At 48.5% G+C, this 26,032-nt stretch overlaps 1 protein-coding gene across 7 annotated transcripts; it reads right to left on the bottom strand.

Annotated features, from left to right (window-relative positions):
* Positions 1-62: 62 nt before the first annotated feature.
* LOC114874477 (box A-binding factor-like) lies at positions 63-26,014 on the bottom strand. Of its 7 annotated transcripts, XM_029183771.2 has the most exons (10): positions 25,477-26,014; positions 25,194-25,286; positions 22,203-22,673; positions 12,735-13,137; positions 11,361-12,605; positions 7,462-7,601; positions 7,066-7,395; positions 3,117-3,292; positions 1,485-1,806; positions 63-1,217 (listed from the first exon to the last, which is right to left on the bottom strand). In XM_029183771.2, exons 3-10 carry the CDS (start codon positions 22,267-22,269, stop codon positions 799-801), a joined length of 3,102 nt encoding a protein of 1,033 aa, XP_029039604.2. In that variant the 5' UTR covers positions 22,270-22,673; positions 25,194-25,286; positions 25,477-26,014; the 3' UTR covers positions 63-798. The 7 variants fall into 7 exon arrangements, with proteins under 7 accessions (XP_029039604.2, XP_029039607.2, XP_029039605.2 ...); XM_029183774.2 differs by lacking the exons at positions 22,203-22,673; positions 25,194-25,286; positions 25,477-26,014 and adding an exon at positions 19,755-20,093; XM_029183772.2 differs by lacking the exons at positions 22,203-22,673; positions 25,194-25,286; positions 25,477-26,014 and adding an exon at positions 17,581-17,668.
* Between the last annotated feature and the right edge of the window lie 18 nt (positions 26,015-26,032).

Below are 26,032 nucleotides of genomic sequence, written 5' to 3'. Positions count from 1 at the left end.
TTTACTTTTACCTAACATACGCGTTACACCTACTTCTCGACGCTTCAATAACACGCTCCCACTTAAATATCCCTTTTTATTCAAAAACAACCGATTTCTTACAATACACTTTGGAAATATACGAACGTGAAGATTCCGAGGGAAATCCAATTATTATTATTTTTTTTTTTTTTTATCTGCTGGCATATTCTATTCGTAGTCGTCGTTGCGTTCGTCCTGGTCCATGTCATCGTCTACACGCGTCCTAAATATTTCAAGTCTTAGACGCGCCGTACAACGCGACTAGATTGATAAACATAACGATTATTATTTATTATCATCATTATTACTAATATTATTATCATATCACTATCATTATTATTTATCCTTAGTATCGTTATTATTATTATTATTATCAGATATCAAGTGTCTTCGATCCTACCCTTAACGTTTTCGCTTAAGAATATTTTAGCATTACCGTCTATTTACACTTAGAGAGAAACGACGCATCGAGTAATCGGCTGCGATCGCACGATCTTAACGATTAAAAATCCATGCAGCTGTGGAAAGAACAAATGGTTCGGCCTTTTACAATATTATCATTAGGCGAAAGTATTTACAACGAGTCCGGTGTTCGTCGGAAAGAAGAGTTCTCGTTTTCCCGCGGTTTTCTATCGAAAGAAGGAATTACACACCGCGGTTTCTCCTTCCCTCGAAATTAATCCTTTCGCCCCGTCGTCGAGAGGCGAAAACGAAACGTCGTTAAGAGGAGAAAGGATCTCGCGGTGTATCGAGGAACGAGATACACGATCGCGGGTTTTAAGAGGATATCGAGACGACGGTGGGTCTGTCCAGATGACCGTTGTCAAGTATCATCTTGGTCGCCGCGCTTGGCGAGGAATTGCCGAGGGTCACGATGTGCGGTGTAGCGAGCTGATGATGATCCGGCGAATGACCAGCTGATATCATCACCGGCGATCGATTCGCGCACGGCGGCGACGGGCATTCAACTTTCGGCGAGTGGGTCTCCATCAGCTGTGGGTGCTGGTGAGGGTGCTGCGACTGGTGCTGCAACTGTTGCTGCTGGTGTTGGTGCTGTTGCTGGTTAGCGATCATGTCGTAATACGTCGGCTGATAGGAGACTATCCTACTGGGTGGCTGGGTGCTCCCGTACAACGCGTTCCCGTAGCTCACTTGAGGCATTCCTGCGTGGCTCATCCTCAGGTCGCCGTAGGTGTCTATTCGGAAGAATTCAAATGGAAAAATCAATCACTCTTCCTCTAATAATTATTCAATAATTAAACTATTAAAACTTTTAAAACATTTTAATCGTTTTGCCTTGGGCGCCAAGATTTTATTTTAAGGAAACGTAAGTTATTTGTTGTAAATTTGTTTTAAAAATAAAATATTATTACACAAAATTTTCATTCATTCTTTCTAACAATTCCTAATTCAATTATACCATATTTAACAAGATGTTAACGAGGCTTAACAAGAATACACACCTGGTTCCAACTTCAAGCTGTTATTATTGTTGTTATTATTATTATTGTTATTGTTGTTATTGCTGGTGGCGGTGGTGTTGTTCGCGCAAGCGGCGACGGATCCAGAGATCGGTGTGTCGGTGGACTTCATTCCGCCCTTCGGCTTCCTCTTCCGTGTCTGGATGCTGTCCTTCTTCATTGTATGAGGCCTGTTCACCCCGTGAAGCTTATAGTAGAGGCCGCACGCGTTGCATACCGGCTCGCCCAAAGTGTTCCGACGCCAGAGCGACGTCATGGTGGTTTGACAGTTGCTGCAAGAGGTGCCTACGCGTCTCGAAGCGGACTGCGCAAACACGAAATCGGTTTTAAAACGCCTCGAAATCGGTCTACAGAGACGTCGCACTCGGACAGCCTAAGGAGCGACGAGAACGAGAACGAGAGAACGCGACGAGTCGGACGAGAGTTCGTACGACCATTTCTTTATATACTTTTTTCCATTCTTTCCGGAAGATCGGAGGAACCGGAAGTAGGATCGAAGGAAGGAGGAAGAGACATAGAGAAAGAAAGAAAGAAAGAAAGATCTTACGTCTAGTTTAAATTAAATACTAGGTTCGATTTCGCTCGCGAACAGGCTGCTCTCTCCGCGCGAAATCGCGCGAACCCATCGCGACTGGCTCGAATTTCCATCCGTCGCTGGTGAACGCGCGATTTCGAGAAGGAGAGCGATCGTACCATGGGTATAGTGGCACCTCGAAGCTACGAGAAACGTTCAACCATAGAAACTCTAGGAAAGAATAAAACGTTTCTTCCTACGATCGAGAGCAGCGGCGTGATAATACCAGAACGAACGACACAGAGGGCTAATGAAACGATGAATATAAAAATAAACAGAAATAAAAAGTGCAAAGAACAAAAAAAAAAAGAAAAAAAACAAGCATAAAATAAAGATATCGATGGGACGGATCGAAAGAGCAAGAGAGTAATCCGCGTAACAAAATAAATGGGAGCTAAAATGAGAGGGGAAAAGGGAGAAAAGTATCAAAGTTTACAGATAGCGAAACGAGTGTGAAACGATGTATGAAAGAGAGATAGATAGAGAGAAAGAGAGTTGGGGGGATGACACCTACCAAACGGCGGCTCGATTTCTCCTCGAAGGCGCGACGGGCGCCACTATACCCACAGAAGCCTTTGTAGAAATCGCCCTGGTCCGCCACTGAAACAGAGACAGGATGCCAAACGTTAGGGGTGCTTCTACTTTGGGGCGCGTATTCGCACACGCGTCGAAATCCATTTTCATTTCGACAGGCGGAGAACGAAACCAACCGACGAACGGACGAGACGCGAGAACACGGGGATCGGGATATGTATATATATATGTATAATTTCGATAATAATTAGCGCGATTGAAATCACGGGTTCACGGGCGAATTTCCACACAGGCTCCTGTTCTATCCGTATATCCGTCGCTTCTTCGGTCCGATTTTTCTCCTATTTCTTTCTTTCTTTCATTTCGACACTTGCTCGTTTTCGTTCTCGGTATTTATTTATTTATTTTTTTATTATTATTTTCTCTCTCAAGCTGCATCCGACTCGCGCGTCCAGGAGAAAAGAACGTCCCGAAAGAGAAAAAGACGGCGTTCTTCCTTTTCTTACCAATCGCCGCGGCTGCTTCACCAAGGGACGATTCATTCCGTTCATCTTGTGGTAGAGACCGCATGCGTTGCAGAGGTAATGTCCGGTACCGTCTCGCCGCCATAACGGAGTGGAAATTGCACCGCAATTTACGCACTCGCGGCCCTCCGTAAAGTATTCCGCCTCGATGTTGTGCACTGCGCGAGTTCGTACAGTATTTCATAATGGAAACCATGCCCCTCGCCGTTGTCTCGAGCGGACGCGATTTACAAAAGGAGCAGCGGATCGCGACTTTACACGGACGGTTTCGATCGTTTTCGTTCCCGTTTTCCCGGTTTCGTTTGCGCGTGTTGGAAAAGATAACAGCGAAAGCCTAAGGCGCCTCCTACCTTGCCACGTGTAAATACATTGAAAAACAGACGATTCACCGACGCATCGCGTCGTGAAACGATGCTCGACTTATAAACGTTCGTACTTTTCCTACGCCTACGGTCGTTCAGAGTTTTCACTCGTGCTCGAGGCGGTATTTGAAGGAAATCCACAAAGTCTACACGCGTTTCCGGCGTTTCGGTCGCGGGTAATTACGGCGACGAAACTCGCGGTCCTCTTGGAGTTCTCGCGCCGGAAAAGCGAGCGAAACGTAGCCGACGAAAGAGGAGGAAAGGATCGCAGGAAACGCGGCTGTTCTGGAACGCAGCAACTCGCGTCAAAGGATGTAGAGGGACACGCCGCGTTATCGCCACTTCCGGCGTGCTTTCGATAATAACAACTAGCAGCCGTAGCTAGTTCGCCACGCTATCGCTCTACCAATTTGCATCGCCCTACGCTAACGATTTTCCATACGGGATTCTAACGAAGTATCGAAGATCCCTTATGGATTTCTGACTACGTCGGACTTCGTCTCGCGTTACCCTCTCGAGGAGACGTTACGCGTATCTCGAAACGAGAAGGAGAAAAAAGGTCGGTGCACTAATCTCGCGTGTCCTGCAGAAAACCGACTGGGAAGCAATCGGATATCGTACATAGGTAAGCCAAGAGTCGCTGACGTCGGCGACGATCTTCTGACCTCTGTCCACCGTACGACGACGCGGAGAAAAGAGCGAGAGAGGAAAAAGTAAGCAAATAAACTCGGCACCGAACAACACGGTACGCTCGTTATTGCGCGTGGCTCTAGTTGCTTTAGCCCGTCTTTTAGGCGCCGTTCTTGACCCGTTCACAGACCGATTGCGACGCGTCACCCGAGGGGCTGCATTCTTCAACCTCGGCTCGTTTACGGTCGCTTAAGATCCCGAAACAATGCGAAATGGTAAATAGGTGTTTGGAAACGTTTCAACGAAATTTCGCGTTGTTTTGCGAAAAAGAATCGAGAGAACGCGAGTTGATCAACGACATAGCGGAAATCGTTAGGCTGTTCGTAAATGAGTATTCGATGATGAGCCGACGCCACCTTGGATGACTAAGCGACGTGGAACGAAAGGAACAGCGAAGTCGAATTACCGGAGGCGAAGAAAGGGGCGAAGCTTCGAACGAGTGCAACGGCTAGACGAGGGAAATGGAGGAAATAAAGGGTTATCCAAATTAAGTGTATCTTTGAATTGAAATAAATTGAGAGTGGAATATATGAGAATTGCTTTCTTTATTTTAACCCTTCCTATTATTATTCTATGCTTTAAAATATTCTAAAATATTTATTAAAGTTTCTTATATAACATCCAAATCGAACTTGTGATGAAAAAATAAAAATTCTTGAAATGAAAATAGAAACTCGAAGGTAAGTTCTGGAAAATGAAAATCCTCTCAATGTTGGAGGGTTAAAATAAAAAAAAAACCTCTATAAATCTGAGATACTTTGCGTTTTAATTCAATTTGGAAACGAAATGCACGCGACAGGTGCATCGAATCGAGGGAACGCGGCTAATGAGGGAGGTGATTAAAAAGTTGCGACGACACGGATCATCAGCTCGCTATGGGACGATCCAAGAGAAATCTGGCAAAGAAAGTTAAAGTTAAACCGAGGCCAGACGATGCCTGGGATAGAGCAGACTGAGACAGGCCATGCCAGGCGCGTGCTGGCAAAAGGGCGGTCGTCGTTGGCATCGCCGTTACTTCCATCGGGTTTTCCTCGACGATGCCTCGTCTACCGATCCTCGTCCGCGTTCTAGACCACTCGAGATCGCGGTATGTTAAAAGCCGCATTCTCCGTTGCCTGTAACTGTCGGATAAAGCGGAGACCGGCACCGTAGAAAACCACACGCGCATAACGTCGTTTCCGAAAAAGGACCACGCGCCACTTCAAAACCTTTCGACGTTCGCGCACCCCCTTAAAACAGCCGTATTTTTTTCCCCCTTCTTCCCATCTCGACGGTGTTCTGCATTTCTTCGCCGTTTAAAAGAACCACGAGGGCGTAGAGTGTCATCCGGGGAGGAAACACGACGGTGCCGACGGCGAACGATCGTCGAACGCAATTCGATTCGCGACGAGGAGGAAAAAAATGAGACGCGTCGCTTATTTTTTAATATTGTTTCGTCTGCGCGAGGTCGATGACGAAAACAGGGGAAAAAAGAGTGAAAGAGAGAGAGATGTACGTCGGTCGGATTAAAAAAAGAAGCCGAAGACGACCTATTGAACCGTTCGAGTCCTTCGGAGAGATTGCGTCGCGCGATGCACCCGACACGAACGTTATCGCGGCAACCGTTGTATTATTACAATAACGAGCAGCGTAAAAATAACGATCCTCCGACGAATGCTTTCGACCGCGAATCGTCGCCAAATGTAGTTCTTTTTTTTCAAGATCGCCGTCGAACGACCGACTGTTTCAAGATTTCTTCGTTTAATTGAAAAACGAGGCTGGCAACGATCCATAGAGTCGCGCGAGTTGATCGATAGAAAGGGAATCGGTCGCGTGGCTCGATTAAAGGTGTAACGTACCCTGGTCGCGCGACGCCGGCTACCGAGATACGTTCGAAATTATCTGAAATTCGCGGTCCCGGAACAACTTTAGATACATCGGCCCGCTCATTATCGTAGCTCTGTATCGCGCGTAGACGAAGCTAGATTAGCGTTGTTGTACGTTGTCTAGGTCAGGGTCGGTTCCGCGTATCAACGTCTCTTTCGATACGGTAAAGCGACCGCGTGTAGCACGCTCGGTCGACGAAAGAAGACGTCGCACCGTCGATATTCGCCAAAACACGTAGACGAAACGCCGGCCGTCGCGGCGCTTCGCCGCGACCCTTGATAAATCGTCGACCGATCGCGATAACCAGGGAATATTCGTACGACCGTTCGTACCTATTCCCTCTGGATCGCGCGTGTACAGCGGCCACGCGACCGGCCGAGTACGTTTCCATTCGTATTTTGCACGAAAGATAACGCGATCCCCGAGAAACGGGAAGAAGAGGGGCGGGTCGTGTCCGATGATGACGGTAGGAGAGGAGAGACGAAGGAGATGGACGCGAAATCGTAGCAAGATCGACGCGATTTCCAATGGGGATCGAACGATATTCAGGCCGGACGATGGAAAGAAGGGAAACAAGAGAGAGAGAGACAGACACAGAAGGGGGCGTAAGAATGACAAAAAAATACTGTAACGCGATATTTTCCTTTCAAGAAGCGGTCGACCCGCGCCACCCGGGCCATCGATACGTCTCTGTCTCTTTTTTTTCCCTCCTCTCTCCCACCCTCGAAATGTCGAACGATTTTGGAGCGACGGATCGAATCCTTTTTTTCACGTTATTTACGATCTACGCAACACGATCCGCGCACCCTACGAAGCGCCAACGATTTATCGTCTTTCGAAGTCATCGGAACGTAACGCGAGACGATTCGTGTCGCCGAGAAGAAAAACGGAGTCGTTGCGGGGAACGAAAACGATCGCGAATCGATGTGTTCGTAGGCGGAGGCGAGGCAAAACATAAAAAAAAGAAAAAGAGAGAGAAAATAGAAAGAAACTAGGTATAAAGATGTACTCACTGGCGCTAAGACTAGCCGTGGCGCTAAGCTGATGCTGCGTGGGCGTCGAGGACGGATTCACCGGTTGTCGTCTGGAGGGCGTCGCGTATTGGGTGCTCAACGCGTCGTTCGTCGACGAGGCGTAACTCCAGGAAGACGCGTCGACACCGGCCGCTCCGACTCCTGCGCTGCTCTGTTGACTCGAATAAGACGGGCTGTATCCTCGGAAACTCGCTCTGCCGCAGAATGGTTGCGAAAATCCTGGAAGAGCCTGGTGTGTCACCGTTCCCGAGGACTTGCCGCCACCGCCGTAATCCTCCGAAATCGACGGAAGTGCCGCGCTCAACGCACCTGTCGATCGGACGATCGATTAGAAAGCTCCTTAAATTTCAAATAAATCCTTCCCGAATGAATTACCTTGTGCGTTCCATAGCTGTTGCGGCGAACCGGTCAATTCCGTGGGGCTGGCGGTCATGTAAGGAAGCGAGTAAGCGCCTCCGCTTCCTGCCGCACTCGCGGTCATCGTGCTAACGCCGCTCATCGTCCGATACAAAGAGCTGAAAAACAAAGCGTATTACACGATCGAGATGAAAGTTTCGATCGATCCGTTCGAGGATCGCGCACGCCCCTACCCGAGGGAATTGCCGGGCCGGAGAAATAGGCGATCGGTGAATTCTTGCACAGCGAAAGCCAGGCTAATGTTCCGCGGCCCGACCGGAAGCGGCAGAACGGTTCTTCGATTCGTCGAGCCGTAAATGCGGGCACGCGCCAACACGCAGGCACGTTTTTCGATGCCCCCTTAGAGCTACCCGGAACACAACTACTCCATTACCTCCATTAACCTACGCTATTACCACCAATACCGTTACCATTAGCGACATCCACCTTTTCCGTACCTGAACTGCTCGCAGGCTCGTAGCAACAGCCTCGAGAAGCTGTTCGCCCGGGGAAACGAGTTGGAAAAACGTTCGCGAAACGAGGAGAAGAAGAAACGCTGGGATCGTTGCGAAACGAGCGGGGAACGAACGACGCGCGTGGCTCGTGCGCGATTTCGAAATTAACCCGCGTCGACGGCCCGGTTGACGTCGACGGATCGCCAGCACGCGGCTAAACACGAACCGATCGTTGACGGAGGTACGGTGCTCTCTTTATCAGCGCGGATGCGACCAGGCGAACTAAAGCGTGAAACGCGCAGCCTTGAAACTTCGCCGCGGTTCCTACGGACACGTACCGTTCGATCGGTACGTGCTCCGCGGACGATTCGACGTTTCCCTCGAAACGTAGTCGAACGGCGATGCTTCCATCGCGTTTATCGTCCAAGAGAAACACATCGATAACCGTGTCAACGATGGCCTTCGCGTTTCGCGAACGTGAAAACGTCGCGAGCCTATAAACAAACCGCGGGGAACGGAGCGGAGAAAGAAACTCTGGATCGCGTCGCGACGACCATCGTCCCGTATCCCTTTTTTTCTTCACCAGGTGCGACCACCTTCGAATCGGCCAGCGTAAACGAGGAAGGAAGCGGTGCACACGGGCGTAGCACGTGCTGCTTGCTCCTCGTTTCCACGGACACGATCGCGACATCGTGCGCAACCACGCGGATAGGTACACGGCACGCGATCCGCTTCGAACGAGCCTCGAAACGGAACCCTACTTTTCACCTTTCCTTCATTCCTCTTTTTTGTTCCGTGAATCGAATAACTGGAGATCGGTGTCACGATCGCCGAGGCCCTTCTGCGAGGAGGATCGGTTTCGGAGTCGCGTACACGCACCCAACGCGTTATCCGTCCCGGGAAACTCGAACGACCGCTCGAGTTTCTTCCGAGAATCTTTCTAAGACGTTCTCGATCGAGCTTCTCGCAATCTGCTTCTTTCCTTTTCTTCCTCTCCGCCAAGCGTTCACCTTCGTTCGCGGTACGTATAGGTCGATCCGTGTTCAACGACTCAACTGTTGTCGATGTTACCTCTCCTTTCTTTCCGTTTAGTTTCGTTTTCTTCTGGACCGACGCGACGTAACGGAGAGGTAAGAGCGTGGAGAAAAGCGCGAGGGAGAGAAGAAAAAAATAAAGCCGCGAAGAATGCAGATATCGCGAAACTCAATCTAGAAGGTCGGTGACGACAGGGTTATAGCCCCTGCTACCGGATCGCTATCTGAATCCTCCGACTCGATAAGCCGCTTCTCACGATAGCGCGTTACGGAGCCGAGGAAGAAACTCGGCGAGGGGTCCGATACTCTGAGAAGTCTACCTATCGGTACCACCGTTCGCAACCCCCGTTCTTTTCCTCGTTGAAATAAAATTGAAACGAGAAATTCAATATCCCACCTTTCCGCAAACCTTATCGCTTTTCCATTTTTATCTACTCTGTTTTCGTTTCGCGTTCCCCGCGAAGCGCCATTATCGAATGGCGCGAAATTGCTATGGAATCTCCTTTCGAAGAGGGGAAGTTTGATTGGAAAACGGAAACACCGATACCGCGAATCGCTTCTCAAACCTTCGATTCCACGCGATTTCGACGACCGTTAGTTTTTTATCCGAGCATCGAACGCTCTTATCGCCCTTCGTATCGACGCGTTGCATCACCCACCGGATATCGAGACGCCCGGCGTACAAACAGAGAGACGAAGAAATAAAATAAAGTGTAACATTTGAGCCACTCACTGCATACTGTCTCGCGCGATACGCTTCTTCTTCTTCCGCTTCTACGTTCCTCGAACGTTTCCCTTCGGCGAAAAAAGAGAAGAAAACACGATTGATGAAAAGGCACGAGCGAAGATACTCCAACTGACCCGGGATATAAACCAACGATGCACGAAACGTCGAAGCGAATGGCGTCGGAGGACCATGAAACGTGCTCAGGACTCCCCCTTCCGCGTATCTCTCCCTTCCTCGTTCCTTTTTTCCTTCCTTCCTTCCTTTCTTTCTTTCTTCTCTTCGTCCCCTCTCGCGAGATGCCTCGCTCCCGCCCTCGATAAACGTCCTCCCCTACTATCTCTCATCCCCTCCATCGCCATTCCGCTTCATGATCTATCCACCGATTTACCCGATCGCTAACTGCACTATCCTCCCGCGAACGCATCCACGTCACCCTTTCAACGATCATCCCCTAAATCCCGGATTTTAAGAACGTTAACTACCACTCCCGATCGATTTCGTTAATAATTAAAAGTGTTCGTATTTAAGCGTACCAACGAAAGAGATGCCGCGTTCAAAGCATACCTCGATGTCGCGTCACACGACACTGGAAGGTTTCTTGGAACGCAACGGGTACCACTCTGCCGGACTGTAAACCTAACGATGATTCATGCCAAACTTTACGTCGAAGAGCGACGATTACGATTTACACGATCTCTGGTTTCGTTCGTTCTCCAAACAAGAGAGAGAGAAAGCATCCCACACCCCCGGGGGAGGAACGTTATTTAACCGACGGTTGAAATGGAAAAGGTGAAGACGAAGAAACGAAGAGGAATCGAGGGTAACGGAGTTCCGTATCGTCGATCGTAAACGACGATACTTTGCGTCACCGGATCGTCCGTTAATCTCGACAACGAGATATCCCGCAAAAAGAGAAAACGAGAAACGGATCGTCCTCTGCACCCGAACTTTAGATATCTAAATTCGAAGGTCGTGGCCCGTGCACGTGCACGCCGCATGAGGACATTGACAAACACGAGAGCGACCCAGTCGGGCCAAAGAGCGTGCGGAAACCCGACTGATCCTCTTCGTCTCCGTAATTCTACCGTCGCTTCCCTGTAGATCGTTTCGCTGATCCTTCGCATCGTTGAAGAAAAATCGGAGAAAATGCGGCAACGATAACGCACCGCTCTGACGGAGCAAGATGAACAACGACGATCGGAGAATCCGTTTCTATCGGAGTCAATAAACTCTTATCGGTTGGTAGTCGGCGATCGGTAAAAAGGAGCAGCTAGAGGCGCAAGCGTGATTCTCGATCGCGATGGAAAAGCTTAGAAGAGGAAAGGGATCGATGAAAATCGAAGGGAATTGGGCTCGTGCCCCGAGACCAATCGGCAAACAGACCATCGGGCAAAGGACGTTGTAAGTTTTCACAAAACTGTTGGCACAAGGGCCACCGAGGCGTCGCACTGTTTTCCATCGTCGGTTTAGTTTTATTTTTCGTCTTGTGTATCGCCTACGTATACAACCTTCGGAACACCGAGCATCCCTTAAGCCGTTCTGCAAATAGCTTTGCGAGGTTTCGTTGCGTTTGATCGGTAACCGAGGGTCACGCGTGCGCGTGCAACACAATTTTCAACTAAGTATCCACGTATTGAAGGTAAAGAAATTTGAAATGCTAACCTTGGTAAAGGACCGCTGGGCGAGTGGGGAGCAGACGATCCTTGCTCGTGATCCTGATGATGATGCGGCGTTCCGGTCGCGTGATGTGTGTACATCGACTCCATGTAGAGCTGATCGGATACGCGATCGGCATCTTGACCGAGACCGTGGTTCGGTTGTACCGAGGACGGCGGTTGCATCGCCGTCAAGTGAGCGTACGATTGTCTACCCTGATCGGTAGGGCTGTAACCGCCGTCCGGTTGGCCTCGACGATGCGGCGACGAGAGTCCTTGATCGTCGTGCGGGCTGCGACTGGATCCCGGTGAACTACCGGTCCGAAGAGTCGGCGATCCTCCGCCACCGCCGCCATTGTCCACACCACCACTTCCACCACCTCCACCTCCTCCACCGCCGTTACTACCCTCACCACCTCCGCCACCACCTCCACTTCCACCGCGTATCTGATGCTGAAGATACGCATCGTCCGGCAACACCTCGTCCAACGAATGATGATGAGGATGATGTTGTTGTTGATGATGGTGCTGCTGTTGATGATGATGATCGGCCGGTCCGACGTCACCGGCGGTGCTGTTAGCACCGGCGATACCGAGATTCGGGAACAGTACGTTCAAACTGAAGTCACCCCGTGCACCTCTCATTGCTGCCACGATACCGCTAGCTCTCTCCGCGTCTTCCTCTACCTGCTGGTGCTGCTGTTGAACCGATTGCGATTGCGAGCGCGGTTGCGACTGCGATTCGTGTTCGTCCAAGCGACGATGACCGGTCGACGAAAGCGCGCTACGTTGGGAATCGTCCGACTGCAAATGCTGCGGCTGCTGCTGTTCCTGCTGCTGATGATGGTGGTGGCGATGATGGAGGTGGAGGTGCTGGTGGTGGTGGTGGTGGTGGTTGTGATGATCGGTCGCGGTCGGCGAGAGCGCCTCAGTACCGTAACGATGCATCGTCGAGCGAGGCGCGTGACTGTCGGCTCGTTTTCCCTCCGGCAACGCGGAGCCCTCACTCGCCTCTTCGTTATCCCCACCCTTTCCAACCGAGTGCTCTCTCGCCCCCAGCTCGACATACTGAGCTCGATGGTGGTGGTTCTGGGTTTGATGTTGATGGTGTTGTTGCTGCTGGTGGGGGAGCTGGGAAACCTGTTGCTGACGATGTTGTTCCCTTTGTTGCTGTTGTTGTTGCTGCTCTTGCTCCTCCCCGTTGCTCGAGTTACCACCCCCGTAGCAACTGGAATCCTGTTCCAGATATACCCTTCGCGGAAAGAGTAGAAAAATTTGTAAAAAAAATATTTTATCATTGTATCAATGCAATAAAAAGATAACTCTGTAACAGGTCGTTGACTCCGAAATAAAGAAATTAATTAAATTTTTTGGCTCTCACCTTTCTCGAAGGACCGGATCGTGATAATCGAGGGAATGCAATTCGTACGTGGCGCTGGCATCGTTTCCATGATTCGACGAAACTGTAATAACCACAGCTTCGATGCTACTCGACTTCACGATCGCGCCATTTTCAATTTCCTGCTGTCCCGCCTCCAGCACGCCCACCGCGTCCCCGCCTTCGTCGGCTTCGCGCTTTCCATACCCTAACTGATGTTGTTGCTGCTGCTGCTGCTGGTGTTCCTGCTGCCCTCGAAAAAGCTCCGAAACTATCGCCCTGCTTTTCGAACGCATCTGTTTATCCGTTCTCTCTTCCTCGTACTCTTCGCTTCTCTCTTCTCCAACGACCTCTATGACTCTTTCCCTCCCATACTCCGTCCCTTCGTCCGCGTACTCGAGCAGTTCTGCAACCGTTTCTAATTTTAACCACCCATCAAACTGTGTAAACGTACAAATATGTATGTCCAATTGTTCGTTTTTCATCGTTTTTGTTAAATTCAAAGTTCAACTCGAACGTCGAACGACAAGAATTGCGTCTGATTTAGGACGCGTTCATTTTTCAGATTTAATTGATCATCGATTACGCATTACGTATTGTATTTGAAAGCCGTACACCGACCGTATTCCGAATGATAAATCATTTTCTATAAGCAATCGATGAAAGAAGATCGATTATAGATCGAAGGTACCCCGTACTCGATACGTTCCGATCACTGTTGCTAGCCAGTAAGTTACAAAAATAACCGATCGTTGTTATCAGCCGCTCGTTAGCGGTCGTGCATACTCGTGTATTCTCCTCGGTCGCGATCTTCTGTGTTTGCGCGTCGCCTCGCTTCTATAGTACATTCGAACTCGGAACCGAGAAAACAGTTTGCGTGAATGGATGGGTAGAAGGGAACAATGAGAATAGATAAAAACACGACAATCATTATTTTTGGAAGCGCGAAAAATAAAGAAACTTGTCGCCTTGTTCTTTTTCTTTGATTCAATCAAACTGTCCACAGAAGCGTCGTTCTACTTATCGACCAGTTATCGGCGCATCTTCTTATCGATCAACGATCGTACGATTGCGAAATGATTTCAAACATGTAATTACATCGCCATCGTGCGTGGCCAAAATAGATAGGAGAGGAAATTTACATTCCACAGCGAGGTGAGATCAAAAAGATGAAGGTAAGAACGGAAAGAAAGAAGTTTCATCCCGAGGAAAGGATGTTCAAAGAAGACTACTCCGATATCTTTGACCAAACACGCTCTGTATCAATCGTTTAACATTCAGCCGACCTTATTGACGTTACCTAATCGAATTGGAAAGGTCAGGCTCACCGGATTATCTGGCGGTTCGTTTCGTGGCGAATTCTATTAAAAAACATATTTTTCGCGAAAGGTCCAAGTACGAGTCGCCCCCCCCGTTCCGAGGAACATAATTTATAAACACGGGACGAGCTGGAAACGGGCGCGACGCGTGTCACAGCGACTCGCGAACTCGAGGATCCAGGGAACAACGTTCGATCGAAAGCTCGTTCGTTTATCGGAAATGAAACTTCATTGTTGCGAATCGTTAAGAATTCGCGGTGATGCGACGCGATCCGGCGACCGATGGGTGCGGTGGTGCGCGGTGGCGCGAAGACGCAGAAGCCGCGACCCCGATTAATCACTCGAACGAAGAAAATATCGACGTCGCGTCGAGAAACCTCTTTCTTGCTCTCGCGTTGCGAAACTAGAGCGCACCATCGTCTTCGAGCCATTAATGCGCTTGAAGAATATCAAATAAAAATATGTAAGTAATTTCATTCGCGTCCACTTTCCTTTCTTCCTTTTTTCAAACAGGTAAGTATATCAAGCGAAAGGGTAAAGTTTGATCGAGCAAAGAGAATAGGAGGATTCTTCCAGCTCCGTTGGTCAAAGAAACGAGGTTAACGTTCTCCATGGAAGCGGTAGCGAGAACAGAGATTCCAACTCGCTGGCCGAACGGAAGACGTTTTGTACATCGGGGGCAGAGGTTGTTCTTATCTTCTTAGCCCCATAAAAACGCTTACTGTTATCCACAACGTAAGCGACCGAGACGGCATATATCGATGCGGTTTACGACGAGATTTTCAGAGATTTGAATAGCCTCTTTATCTCGACCTCTTTGATCCTCTCCTCCGTCGCTCTTCTCTCTTCATCCGTTCCACCGTTCGCTTATATTCCTACTCCCCGACTTGTCAACGCTTCCATCATTTTCGTTTCTCTCTTCGACCATTGATTCCGAGTAAAAAAAAAGAACGAACAACCGACAGAGCGTGTAATTTGCTAGCGTGGAACGAGGAGAATAAAGTTAGCGGTAGACCAAGGTTTTCCAGATGCTCGGCGAAAGAACAGCGATACCATTGTACGAAGACCCGAACGTCCTTTACAGGGAGAGCAAGTTGTGTTTCGTGGTGCAGCGTTCGATAAGCCGACAGCCAGGTGTCTTGGCTCCTACCAAACCACGGACCGACACTTTGTACGTTTATAATGTTTCGTTGGGAGAGGATTTTCGCGTTGAAAGCGACGCGGTACGCGCGACGCTGCTTTGGTAAACGATAGAGAACGATAAGTTCGATAAGGCGATACGGATTGGCACGCGACCACGACGCGCGACAATCTATTCCTCGCGAAACCATAACTGTCCGATAGGATAAAGTGTACAGTTGTTAACCCCTAATGATTAACCTTTTTCCAGAAAAGGTAAGGAATATAAATACAATGCGTTTCTTAACCCTCGGACGACGGACCATGGAGAGAGACACAATTTTAATCAGTCTTCCTTTAGTCTCATTTTCCCTATTTTTTATGTTCCGAAAATATTTTCCCATTAATTTAAATTAAAACCACCTCGGATGGTCCAAATTCGGAGACTCTCCCCCGTGATAAAAAGGTACCTATGCAGTTTGAAGGAAAAAAGGAAAGGAAGGAAGGAAGGAAGGAAGGTAAATATTAAAGCTTGCTCACCTTTTAAAAGAGAAAAACGAAAAAGAAAGGGAGACCGCAGTTGAATCATTGGCGATGTCCCGAGACGGGAAACAATGCCGACCGTTGGCGCGCAGCTGGGGGAGGAAAGAAGGTGACAGGGAGAAACAGCAAGGGTACCCCATGAGCCATAAACCATACCGGAAGCGGACCTGCGTTCGCGGCTCGTCTAAAACTAACCGGCCGCGTCGCGAACTCGTACAAGTTTCTCGAAGGGAATTTATCGAAATCCACTGGGACTTATTTCGACGACTACCAGGGAATATACCGCGTGTCGAATTTCTCTGGTGGTTTTTTACAAAACACGGTCGAGCTGAGTTTCAACCCCCACCGTTCCCGGATTCGTCTAGCCCCATTAACTTTCGAACCCGACCGAACCCGCGTCTCGAGGAACGACAAACGAGCCATGAATCTTAAGACCTCCCAATTACCGATCCTTTACCGATTTCTTTAAACGATCGATCCTCGTAATAGAGGGATCCATCAACGATCCGTCTAGGAGTCAAGGAAACTCCCAACGACAGACACGAAACAAGACATTCCCGTGTGGAGTGTTTCAAGGTGGACACTCGAGTCCTGAGGACGATCCGTTTTCCGTGTCAACCGTCACGAGCCGCGAAACAACAAAACGCAGACTGCGTGGCGTAACACGAGAAGGGTGTCGATCGCGACGCAACAGACTCGACACGCTTTTTCCTTTCTTTTCATCCCTCGGTCAGCTCATCCGACGAATTTTCCCTCTCGAATTCCAAGCCCGGTTAAGCGCCACCCTCGTAAACCTGCGTCTAAAACCACCGACTTTCCGCCAGGGCACTTTTCAGCGGACGATCGTAAACGGTTAACTGCGCGGACGATAACTATGTCACGCGTTTACTGCTCTTTTTTTCTGAAACTTTTGGTACTTAAACGCGATACTAGTTTTCCGAGGGGGGTTTGGAGCATCTTTAGAAGGAATATAAAATCGTTCGAGTTCAAGTAAATTTTCTCCTCGATAATCTCGAATAATTTGACCGCGATTTCGTTCGCCGAGCTAAAGATCCGTAGGAGAGTTTATGGAAAAGAGAGACGAGCCAAGAAACAGAGGGAGCGAAGCGGTAATAAATCAGTCGTCGAGAGGTCGTAGGTCGTGAGCGGTGCCCCACTATGTTCGCATCGAGACCGTAATGGGATATTAAGTCGAGAGGATTTTCGAGTTAATTTTCTAGCTCTCGGCTCGCAGCTGCGGGATGAGAGATGGTTATTAGTTCGTCCCGATACCGCATACATTCGGCCCTCGTTTCTTCGTAACCTTCTCCCTGGTTACCCGTTTCTTTCTCGGTACGCGAAGGGGTCGAATTTGCCGGTACCGTTACCTCCACCCGTGAACGTGCATAGAACACAGCGTCAAGTTCTTCTAAGTCCTTACGAGTCGACACCAGTTAAGATAAACAAACAGACCACTTAAGACTTTCTCGCCTCGAAAGTCGAAGGAATTGGAGCAACGCGACGTAATCCCTCTTCGAAAAGGAACGACCAGTTTGTTTTTACAACACCGCAAAACCGAAGGATAGACTTCGTGAAAATATCCGTGTCCCTGTTTTCTCTTTTCCTTTGTTACTATTCAAAGAGAGAGAAAAAAAAAAAAAAATGAAAATAGGTAAGGAAAAGCGCGCGACAAACGACAGACACTCGACCCCGTATGTGCGTGAATTCCCTAGGAGAGGGTGCGCGGGGTGTGGAGCGAAAAATTGTTTGCGTAGCAGGCAAACAGGCGGGCTAGGCAAGCAAAGCGAACGAGCAAGCAAATGCAAGGAGAGGAGAGGAGTGAAGAGAGAACGGGGGGGCGGGGGAGCGGGCAGGTTTACGGTACTCACTGGCCTGCCAGCGAACAGCAGTTCTGACGTCACATCCTGCGCGGGCGGACATCCGGTTTCGTTGCCGGACTCCTGTCCCAGAGCGATAACAAAATCTACGTTTTGTTAAGAGAAAAGAAAGAAAAAGTAAATGGGAGAATGAGAGAAAGAACGGCTCGAAACGGCTACCCTTTTCCCGTCGCGTCCTCGAAATCGATGAAGATCATCCGATCGACGGATAGCGAACGAACGGAGGAGAAAGAAACCGATTGCAAATCGTCGACGAGACGAGGAGGGAAAAAGGAACATAAGCGAAGAGGAGACGCATTGGAAATCCCAACGGGATTAACCGACGAGACGGATGGAACGTCCCCTAGTTTGTCCATGCCCGTTGGTCTGTCCCTGTTTCTCTGCATCGAGGTGACGAACAAGATTACCCCGGACTAGAGATACACTCGGTCGCGCGTACAATTTTTCACCGAACGACCAGTTAGGCGGTTTTCCAAAGGACGATCACAAATATTTGCCTCGTTATTATTTTACGACGGTGCTTTGTCGCGTCTTGGATTATCCGTTTACTACGATCCACTACCCTTAGGAACCGAAAATCCGACGGTTCTTGCATATTTTACCGATCATCCTTTCGAAGCGATTGAAATTCATTGAAATTCTACGAAATTTATTCGTAATTGCCTCTTAATTAACGCGTACGATCGAGTCGTTCTAATAGCGAGTCACAGATGGCATTAGCTCGCTGCACCTTTGCATCGATTCATCAATTACGAGGGTTGGAATTTAGATTACAGATATACCCTAGAATCGGTTGAAAATCAAGAAAGAAAGAAGAGTCGACCGTTTCGTGGAACGACGACGAACGGATGGTAATTCGGAGCCGGTTTCGCGTCTGGTACGCGGAGATAACCGGTGGTACAGCGGGGGCGTTTTCGGGGCGGTGTTCGCGTTCCTAAGGGACTAACGAGCCACGCTAGCCTTTTTTTTCCCTCGAGTAAAGCTTCGAGCATGACGTTCCGAATGGTTCGCGGACGATCGAAACTCGACTCGACCCGACCTGGAGTTTCGACCGATAACGCCCGCATAAACGACGACACGCGAATCGTCCGACACCGGCCGCAACCACGTCTTCCAATTTTTCAGTCCAGCTTTGTTTCCGTTCACCGGCTCGCATGGGAAAATAACCGGAGTCGGTATTTTCCTGTTATCGTCGCCGGTTCCGTGCCTCGATTGCGAACGCGGTTCTCGCTTCTACTCGCCGAGAATTGTTCGCTCAGCTGTCTCTTGTACGGAAAATTGAAAAGAAAGAAACATAAACGAAACCCCTATGAACGTGACCGCAGGTGGTCGTTCTCCTCGTTGGTTGAATACGTTTATCGTTGCGCGAAACTTAGAAGAGAACGAACGGCAAGGTAAAAACGAGTGTCACGGGTATCGCGAAAAACTCGAGTCAACGATCGAGGCTGCTCGAAATCACGGGAGGTAGAAGGAAGTGGTAAAAGCGAAAGAGAAAGACGCGTTAACAATGTCGCGGTTTATCTGCGCGTCCTTGGCTAATCTCTGTCCGTGAAAGATTACCCTATCACCACCGCCAGTTATGCTACGTCTCCGACGTTCGGTACACGTAAGCGTTTCTATCATCCCTATCAATTCTATCGCTTTCGAGATGCCACCTTACGCGCCCTTTTTCCCACCAGAAACACAGATTTTCCCTAAATCGCGATCGCTTCCTTTCCATCTTCGCACGATGTTACTCTCCTCGATTCTCGTTTTCTTTCTTCGTGCCTCGTTCGAGTTAGTCGAGGTAAACGCGGTAGCTAAAGAAACGACGATATCGTCGATCGAGGACGCTCGCGTTCGAGGACATTCCGATAAGCTGACCGATTCGCGTAGAAACTCGCGTCGCCTAATACCTGATGTTACCGTTTCCTCGAAACGTTTCCGAGCCGTTCGCAATTCTTATCGCCGCTACTTTTCCATTCGTTTCCCGTGCCGAAGCTGCCACGTGTAACGTCCGAAATTAACGGGGAATCACGGGGGAAAGGTGCGAGGGAACAGGGGAGAGATAGAAGCACAGAGGGAAAGAGAGGGCCAAAGGTAGGAGGCAAAGGAGGCACGATGCGCGTTACGTTGGGTCATGCTGCGAAGCGTTATCGCGGACCGGCGCGGCGGTCGACCGATACCTTATCTGGAGTAGTTGCACACCGACAGTGGCTGCCAACTCGATCCTCCGCTGGCTCGATTCCTTTCCATACGTAGCCGCGTTTTTATTTCAACGCGTAGCGAAAAAAAGCGCGCGTTTTTCGATCGGTCTCGAGTCCGCTGCACGCGACCGATAATGAAAGATGAAACGCGCGAATAGACACGAACGATTATGTTCGACGATATCGAACGAATGAGAAATAATTCGCGTTCGCAAGATCCTTGCGAGTAAAAAGAGACGGGAAACGAGACGGGTACGTAATTACGGATGCAGAAGGAAACTGGAGCACGAGGCGTACCGCGCGACGACCGATCTTGACTAGGCTAACAAGCTGAAAGAAGAGTACTGACAGGAGGGAGGCAAAGGTTTCTTGGCCGAGCACCGGTGTATCGGCACCGGTGAGATAAGTCGTATCGCGGTAGCTGCTACACCGGCCGATAGAACACCACCCACCATTCCGCGTTGCACGCTGCCGAGATAGAAACCGGCGCGTGTGACGGATACAACGTGGACGTATCGCGTGGACGCGGCAATTGATATATTCGTGAAATCAGTCGTCGCGAGAGTCGCCATCGATTCGGTTCGCCATCGTGCTCCTCTAATTTCATTTCCGCGTAAACCGCGATGCTCTTGAGAAAATATTCGATCTTAAACCGAGGTGAGAAGAGAGGAATCGCGCAACGATGCCGGTGGAAAGCGGAACAACGCGGTAGTCGCGGAGTTTAAACTACCGGTACAACGTTAAATGGCCGTTTCGAAAAGCTCGCAAACAATGGGTAACCCAGACGGATCGTAAATAACGTAGCGCAATGGTACGCGAACATTGCTCACTCGAGTTTCTCTGGACGCTCGCGTTAAGCAAACAGGAACACGAGCGACGTAACGCACCGTGCGATTTTCCTGGTTCGATCGAGTCGTTAAATCGACTTATAACGCGCGTTCGTGTTTTCGCATACCTATGCGGTTTCAATTACTTTTTCAAGCGTTTGAAAAGGGAACTCGAGGAGTTCGATAATCGAATCGATGACGTTTAAATGATGGTTTCCGATAGAAATTTGGGCGACGCACCGGCGTCGATTCGACCGGGATAAAGGCGGAGCGCGCGGAGAGAAAGGAATACCTTCTCTGCCATTCGCATCTCGGCAGAGCGGCCATTTTACGAGATCCACGATCCACCGCGGCGCATCCTTCCTCTCCCTCTTTTTCTCCCCCATCGAGCGTTCCTCCTTTCCTTCGCACCTGCGCATCCCTCGTTCGATCCCGGTTTCTCTTCGCGGGAAATAAATTATCGAAAATGAGACTCGAAGTGAAAATGAACGTTTCAACGCAAATAACGGCAATATCGTGCTATTGTTGCGTACGTTGACCCGTGACGGGGCAACATGTCCGCCGGATGGTAGAAAAAAGTCCGATAACGAGATTGGACTTGGACCTCTCGACTAGTCGGAACTTTTCGTTCCCTCTTTACAACAACTCGCCTACTCCGTGGCGTCTTCACCGATCATCCGGCTTACCCTACGCTATACTTTCGAATCGCGTACGAACGATCAAACGTCATAATCTGTAGCGAGAAAGAAAGGGGTTCGAGGGGAGTAATGGACGAAAGGAATAACGCAAACAAACGTATCGTCGATAGAGCAACAGCAGAGAACAGAGTGCACAGTCGTATGATTCATCGCAACGTTCGACTTTCCAAACAAAATTTCATCGGGTCATCGTTGAATCAGACGCTTTTTTTTTGTTATTTCATTTGCCTTTCCTTTTTATCACTCGAGGAAAAGCAGTTGAAGAAAGTAACGAAGTCGAAAAGAAGGCTGCGTCGATTCCGACGCGGAAACCCGGACGGTTCCAAGAATCGAATCGTTCGTTCGTACCGTCTGCGAGCACGAATAAGAGCATAGGAAAGAGGGAAAGATCTAAGCAGCTAGAACTTACTCGCGAAAATGATCGAATAGAAATATCAAGAGCAGAAGACGCGATACAATAAAGAGAAGATTGCGATAAAAATGAAACCGGGGGAAGGAGATTCTTGTTCGTTCGAAGGGGAATTAAGGAAGCAGTCGAATCAAACGGTCGCGGATCGAATAACGTTTCTCGCGATTTACGGATACGCGATGACCACGACGTCGACGTCGACGACGACGACAATGAATGTGTAAGTCGCGTTATCGCTTGCGCACCAGTGAAATTATCACTCTGATATCCAACGTATATACATCCCCCACGATCGGCCACCGGTTCTCCAGTGAGTCGCGGACCATCGACCCGTAGCTAACCGATTTCTCGACACGTTGAGCACACGCCATTTAGACGAATTCGTCTAGATACACAGTACTCGCGCGATCCGCTTTCCTCAGTGACCATCGATAAACAACCCGCGTTGACCGTCCGTCGCGCGGACCAGGAAGAGAGACTGAAATTCACTCACCATAGTCGTTCCGACGATATTTTCCACCATCCTCGCGACTTTCCTCCGTGCCTCTCCTTCTTTTCATCGTCGATTTCTTCTTTCTACGTGGATAGGTACTCTTCGTCGGAAAAATCAGCGACGAAACCTTCCTCTTCCTCCTCTTCGTTCACCGGGTCTCTTCTAATCGAACACGTTGATCGACTGCCACCGCGTGTTCCTTCTCGTCCGTGTTTCCATAAAACGCGCGGAAAACACTTGGAATATCCCCGTGAAACGATCGAATAATCCTTTAGCCGGTTCGAGCGGAGCACGCGTTGACCACCGTTCTCAGGATCGGCAACGAGACTGGTGTGTGTATTACGTAGGCACAGAAGGGAAGCAGCCGAGAGCAGAGTGGAAGAAACACGGAGAAGGCAGACGGTCGAATCAGGTTGGATGGAATGGTGGCGTATCCAGTGAAATGGTTCGATTCGATGCCGAGTCAATTTTCTAAAGGAAATACAAAGAGAAGGCTATAGGTCTCCCGGGAGGACACTTACGACCCGTCTCGGTTAAACGAGGAAGCGTGCCGATCGGCCTCCGTTCGACTCGGTTCGCCGATCGACAGGAGGGGAGGAGGTACCGCGAATAGCGATAGAGAAAACTATGTACCCGTACGGTCTATCGCTTCGACGTAGATCGATCTAGATCTACGTAACTCGATCTACGTAAGCGTATTCGCGCTCGCGTTCACGTGTGCCAATTTATGCCTCTCTGTTTCACTCTATCGCGAAAAAATCGCGTATCCGTTATTCTTTCTTTCTTCAACGTGTCTTTCTTATCGTTCGGTCGGAGTACGCGTACATTTGTCACTACCTCCTCCTCCTCCTCCTCCTCCTTCTCTTCGCAGGCATGCTCATTATCCGATTCTAATGCCCTCCTCCCCAGTAAACTTTGTCACTCCACCAACCTCCCCGAGTGCCTAAATCAAACTCTCTGCCCCTCCTGTCTCCTTCTCCTCGTTCTCCTTCTACTTCTGCTTCTCCTACCGTTCTTCCATATCGTATCGTTCGTTTTATGCCACCGCCCCGTCCGGCTATACGCGACCGACTATAACTTACTTCTTATCCCGGCGATCTAAAATTATCAAATAAATCTTGGTACCGAATGAAACTCGCGAATCAATGATCGATCCAGTTATCGGATGTACATAATCGGATGGAACGATGCAGCCGGAGTAACGTCCGTTCATCCACCTATTTTCTTTCTGACTCGCTTACTTGTTTGTCCGCGCTTTTATTTATGTAACGCTAACTAATCACGAATATAATTAGTCACGGGCCGGTCGAACGTAGGAAAACAAACACGCCGCGCTCGATACAAATGATTCCTTCGGAGTCGTAGAGACTCGAAAACGCGTTCCTCGACATTTGTCAACGCGTATCGCGCTAATATTTGCGCGCAAACGCAACGGATACATTGTTCGGCCGCTTTCTATTGTACGCACTTAACAGTACGTAAAGCCCGCTATGAATCTTCAACGGTGACTCACGAGTTTTCCTTTTCCGACCCTTTTCACGCGACGCGTAAACAAATTACCTGCAGCCACGGAAATGAGGAAAAATGCCGATTGTTCACTGACAATGATTCACGCTAGACCATGGGTTTACGATCCACGTTACTCGATCGAGAATATATTGTTTCGTTAAGGAACATCCCCTAACCGATCGCCAATCAATCGAAACGATCAAGGTTATCGAGTCTCGTTTGGATCCAAGGATACGCTTGTTCATTCATTCGACTTTAATATGGACGATCGATCGAGCGATCGGATTTCCTTCGTTCCTTCGTCCATTCATTCAATTCAACGCGTTTATCGTACCAACTTTCTTCCCTCTTCTCACGGATCTTTTTCCTCTTTTCGCCTAAATACTGCCGGAAGAAAAGCGCGCGCTTTTTTATGCTCCTTGTATCCATCGCAAAATTACCTCGAAGCGGATGGCAAATTCTCCGGTGCATATATAATATAGCTTACGAACGCGTTATCGGTAACTAGAGTAGACCGGGGGGCGGTGAGGGCAAGAGGGAAATACGGTTCACAGACACAGTCAGAGGCAGAAATAAAGACAGAAGGCTCGAATACACGGTACGATGGTTGATCAACTGAATCGACGATTGACGTACGACTCCGCGATAGTTTTGTAAGCAAAGCTTACTCGTGCTTCTATTTCGTAGAAAACCGTTCGAACGAAGCCTCCAAAATGTTACGAACGCATATGCCCGAGACTCGTTTCCATTCAACGGAACGAACAGGACTCGGGTTCGCTTAGCAAAACCTCTTTTAACAACCTCACCGTTGATCGCTTATTGTTTTCCTCGGCAAACAATCAACGTTCCCGCGAGACTTTCAACCGCGGCACACCTACACAAAAGTCCGCGACACCGGCTAAAGGCAACATCGATTCGTGATCTTTGTCGACCATGCTTTGTCCTTTTAATTTTTATTCTTCTCTTTCCAAAGCCTCGACGTGCTGAAACTTTTACGCCTCGTCTATTCTTTTCCCCCTCGATATCCTCATTTCCCTTGCCACCACATTCCTCTCTCTCCCTCGCGCGACCCTAAACTAGATTCTGAATCGAAACACGTGTCGCAGCTAATTAAGGAATAAATTAGTAACACCAGTTGTTCATCCCGGAATCGACGACATTCTACAAGAATAAATTTTTTTTTTTTTTTTAATTCTTTTCGCGTCATTTAGAAAATCGAAAGGATCGAAATAAATGTGTAATATTATCATGTATAATTATTATTATTCCATTCAAGGTAAGAACGACTGGTTTTACTAATTCCAAGCAAAAATGGCCGTCGGTCAAAGTTCGACGCCGCTGAACGATACGTATTATGTATTTTTCCAAGCACGTTTGCGCTAGTGTAACGTGTAACACCGACGGAACAAATCGGTTACATCTCGTAATGTCGTAATGCGTCGATAACGGTAGTCGGTACTTAAGTCAATGTATTTCACCTACTTAAGTTCACCTGGTTCAATCAGTCGCTCTGCTTTCATTTCCACCGCCTTTTTTTTCCTTCCAGCGCACACACAACATTCGAGCAAGCAAACACTGGAAAAAAGAAAAATAATTGAGTTTAATATGTACATTGTGGAACGGGTAATAAAAAATGAACTGGATCGTGTAGTTTTCTTCTTTCTCCTAAATTACCTATCGTTGATCATTTATTCAGGAGAACATATTAATTGATAAGCTTATGAAATACAAAATGGAATTAATTTGAAAGGAAACTTTATTATACCTTCGTTTCATCTCAATCCTCTTTAATTTCATTCTCTGTTCACCATACATTTCTTTCTGCCTCCACTGTTTCTTACAATTGTTAAACGAAGAAAAATAGACGCTAGCAGAAGATTTATATTTCATTCGGTTGATCGTGTTTCCCTCGCGAGCGGTAACGATGAGCATCGTCAAAATTGTTTTTTGTCCTACATCGTATCTGAATGAAAAATAAAAGAAAAGATTACTCGCTCGATATTTTGCTATCAAGCTACGGTTACGAGAAACGATGATGAAATCTGTATGATTTACCAAAGTTTAACGTCGATAATATTCTTACAACAGTAGTCAAATTTATAACGTTCCTTAAAAATTTTTTTTCGTAATTTCAAAGCACGAAACAACTTTATCGCCGTTTGTTTCAAGCATTTATGCACGTATATGCACGCGCGCGTGCCCCATATTCTCAGTGCTCGCGTTGTACTTGTACTTGCGTCAATGTATGAAAATTTCACGTTATATTTCGTATTATTGAATACACGCGTGTTCTTCGTATAATCGAAACAGAAGTTACACTA

This window comes from Osmia bicornis, chromosome 6 (assembly GCF_907164935.1).
Source record: "Osmia bicornis bicornis chromosome 6, iOsmBic2.1, whole genome shotgun sequence".
Lineage (NCBI taxonomy): Eukaryota > Metazoa > Arthropoda > Insecta > Hymenoptera > Megachilidae > Osmia > Osmia bicornis.
This window is presented reverse-complemented; position numbering and strand designations above follow the sequence as displayed.

Bases quoted from the DNA above. Each gene is read 5' to 3' on its own strand.
- LOC114874477 (XM_046286161.1), bottom strand. From the start codon at position 15,866: ATGGTTTATGGCTCATGGGGTACCCTTGCTGTTTCTCCCTGTCACCTT. The intron at 12,606-12,734 runs GTGAGAGCCAAA...CTTTCCGCGAAG, and splicing joins GATCCGGTCCTTCGAGAAAG to GGTATATCTGGAACAGGATT. The intron at 1,218-1,484 runs GTGTGTATTCTT...TCTTCCGAATAG, and splicing joins CAGCTTGAAGTTGGAACCAG to ACACCTACGGCGACCTGAGG.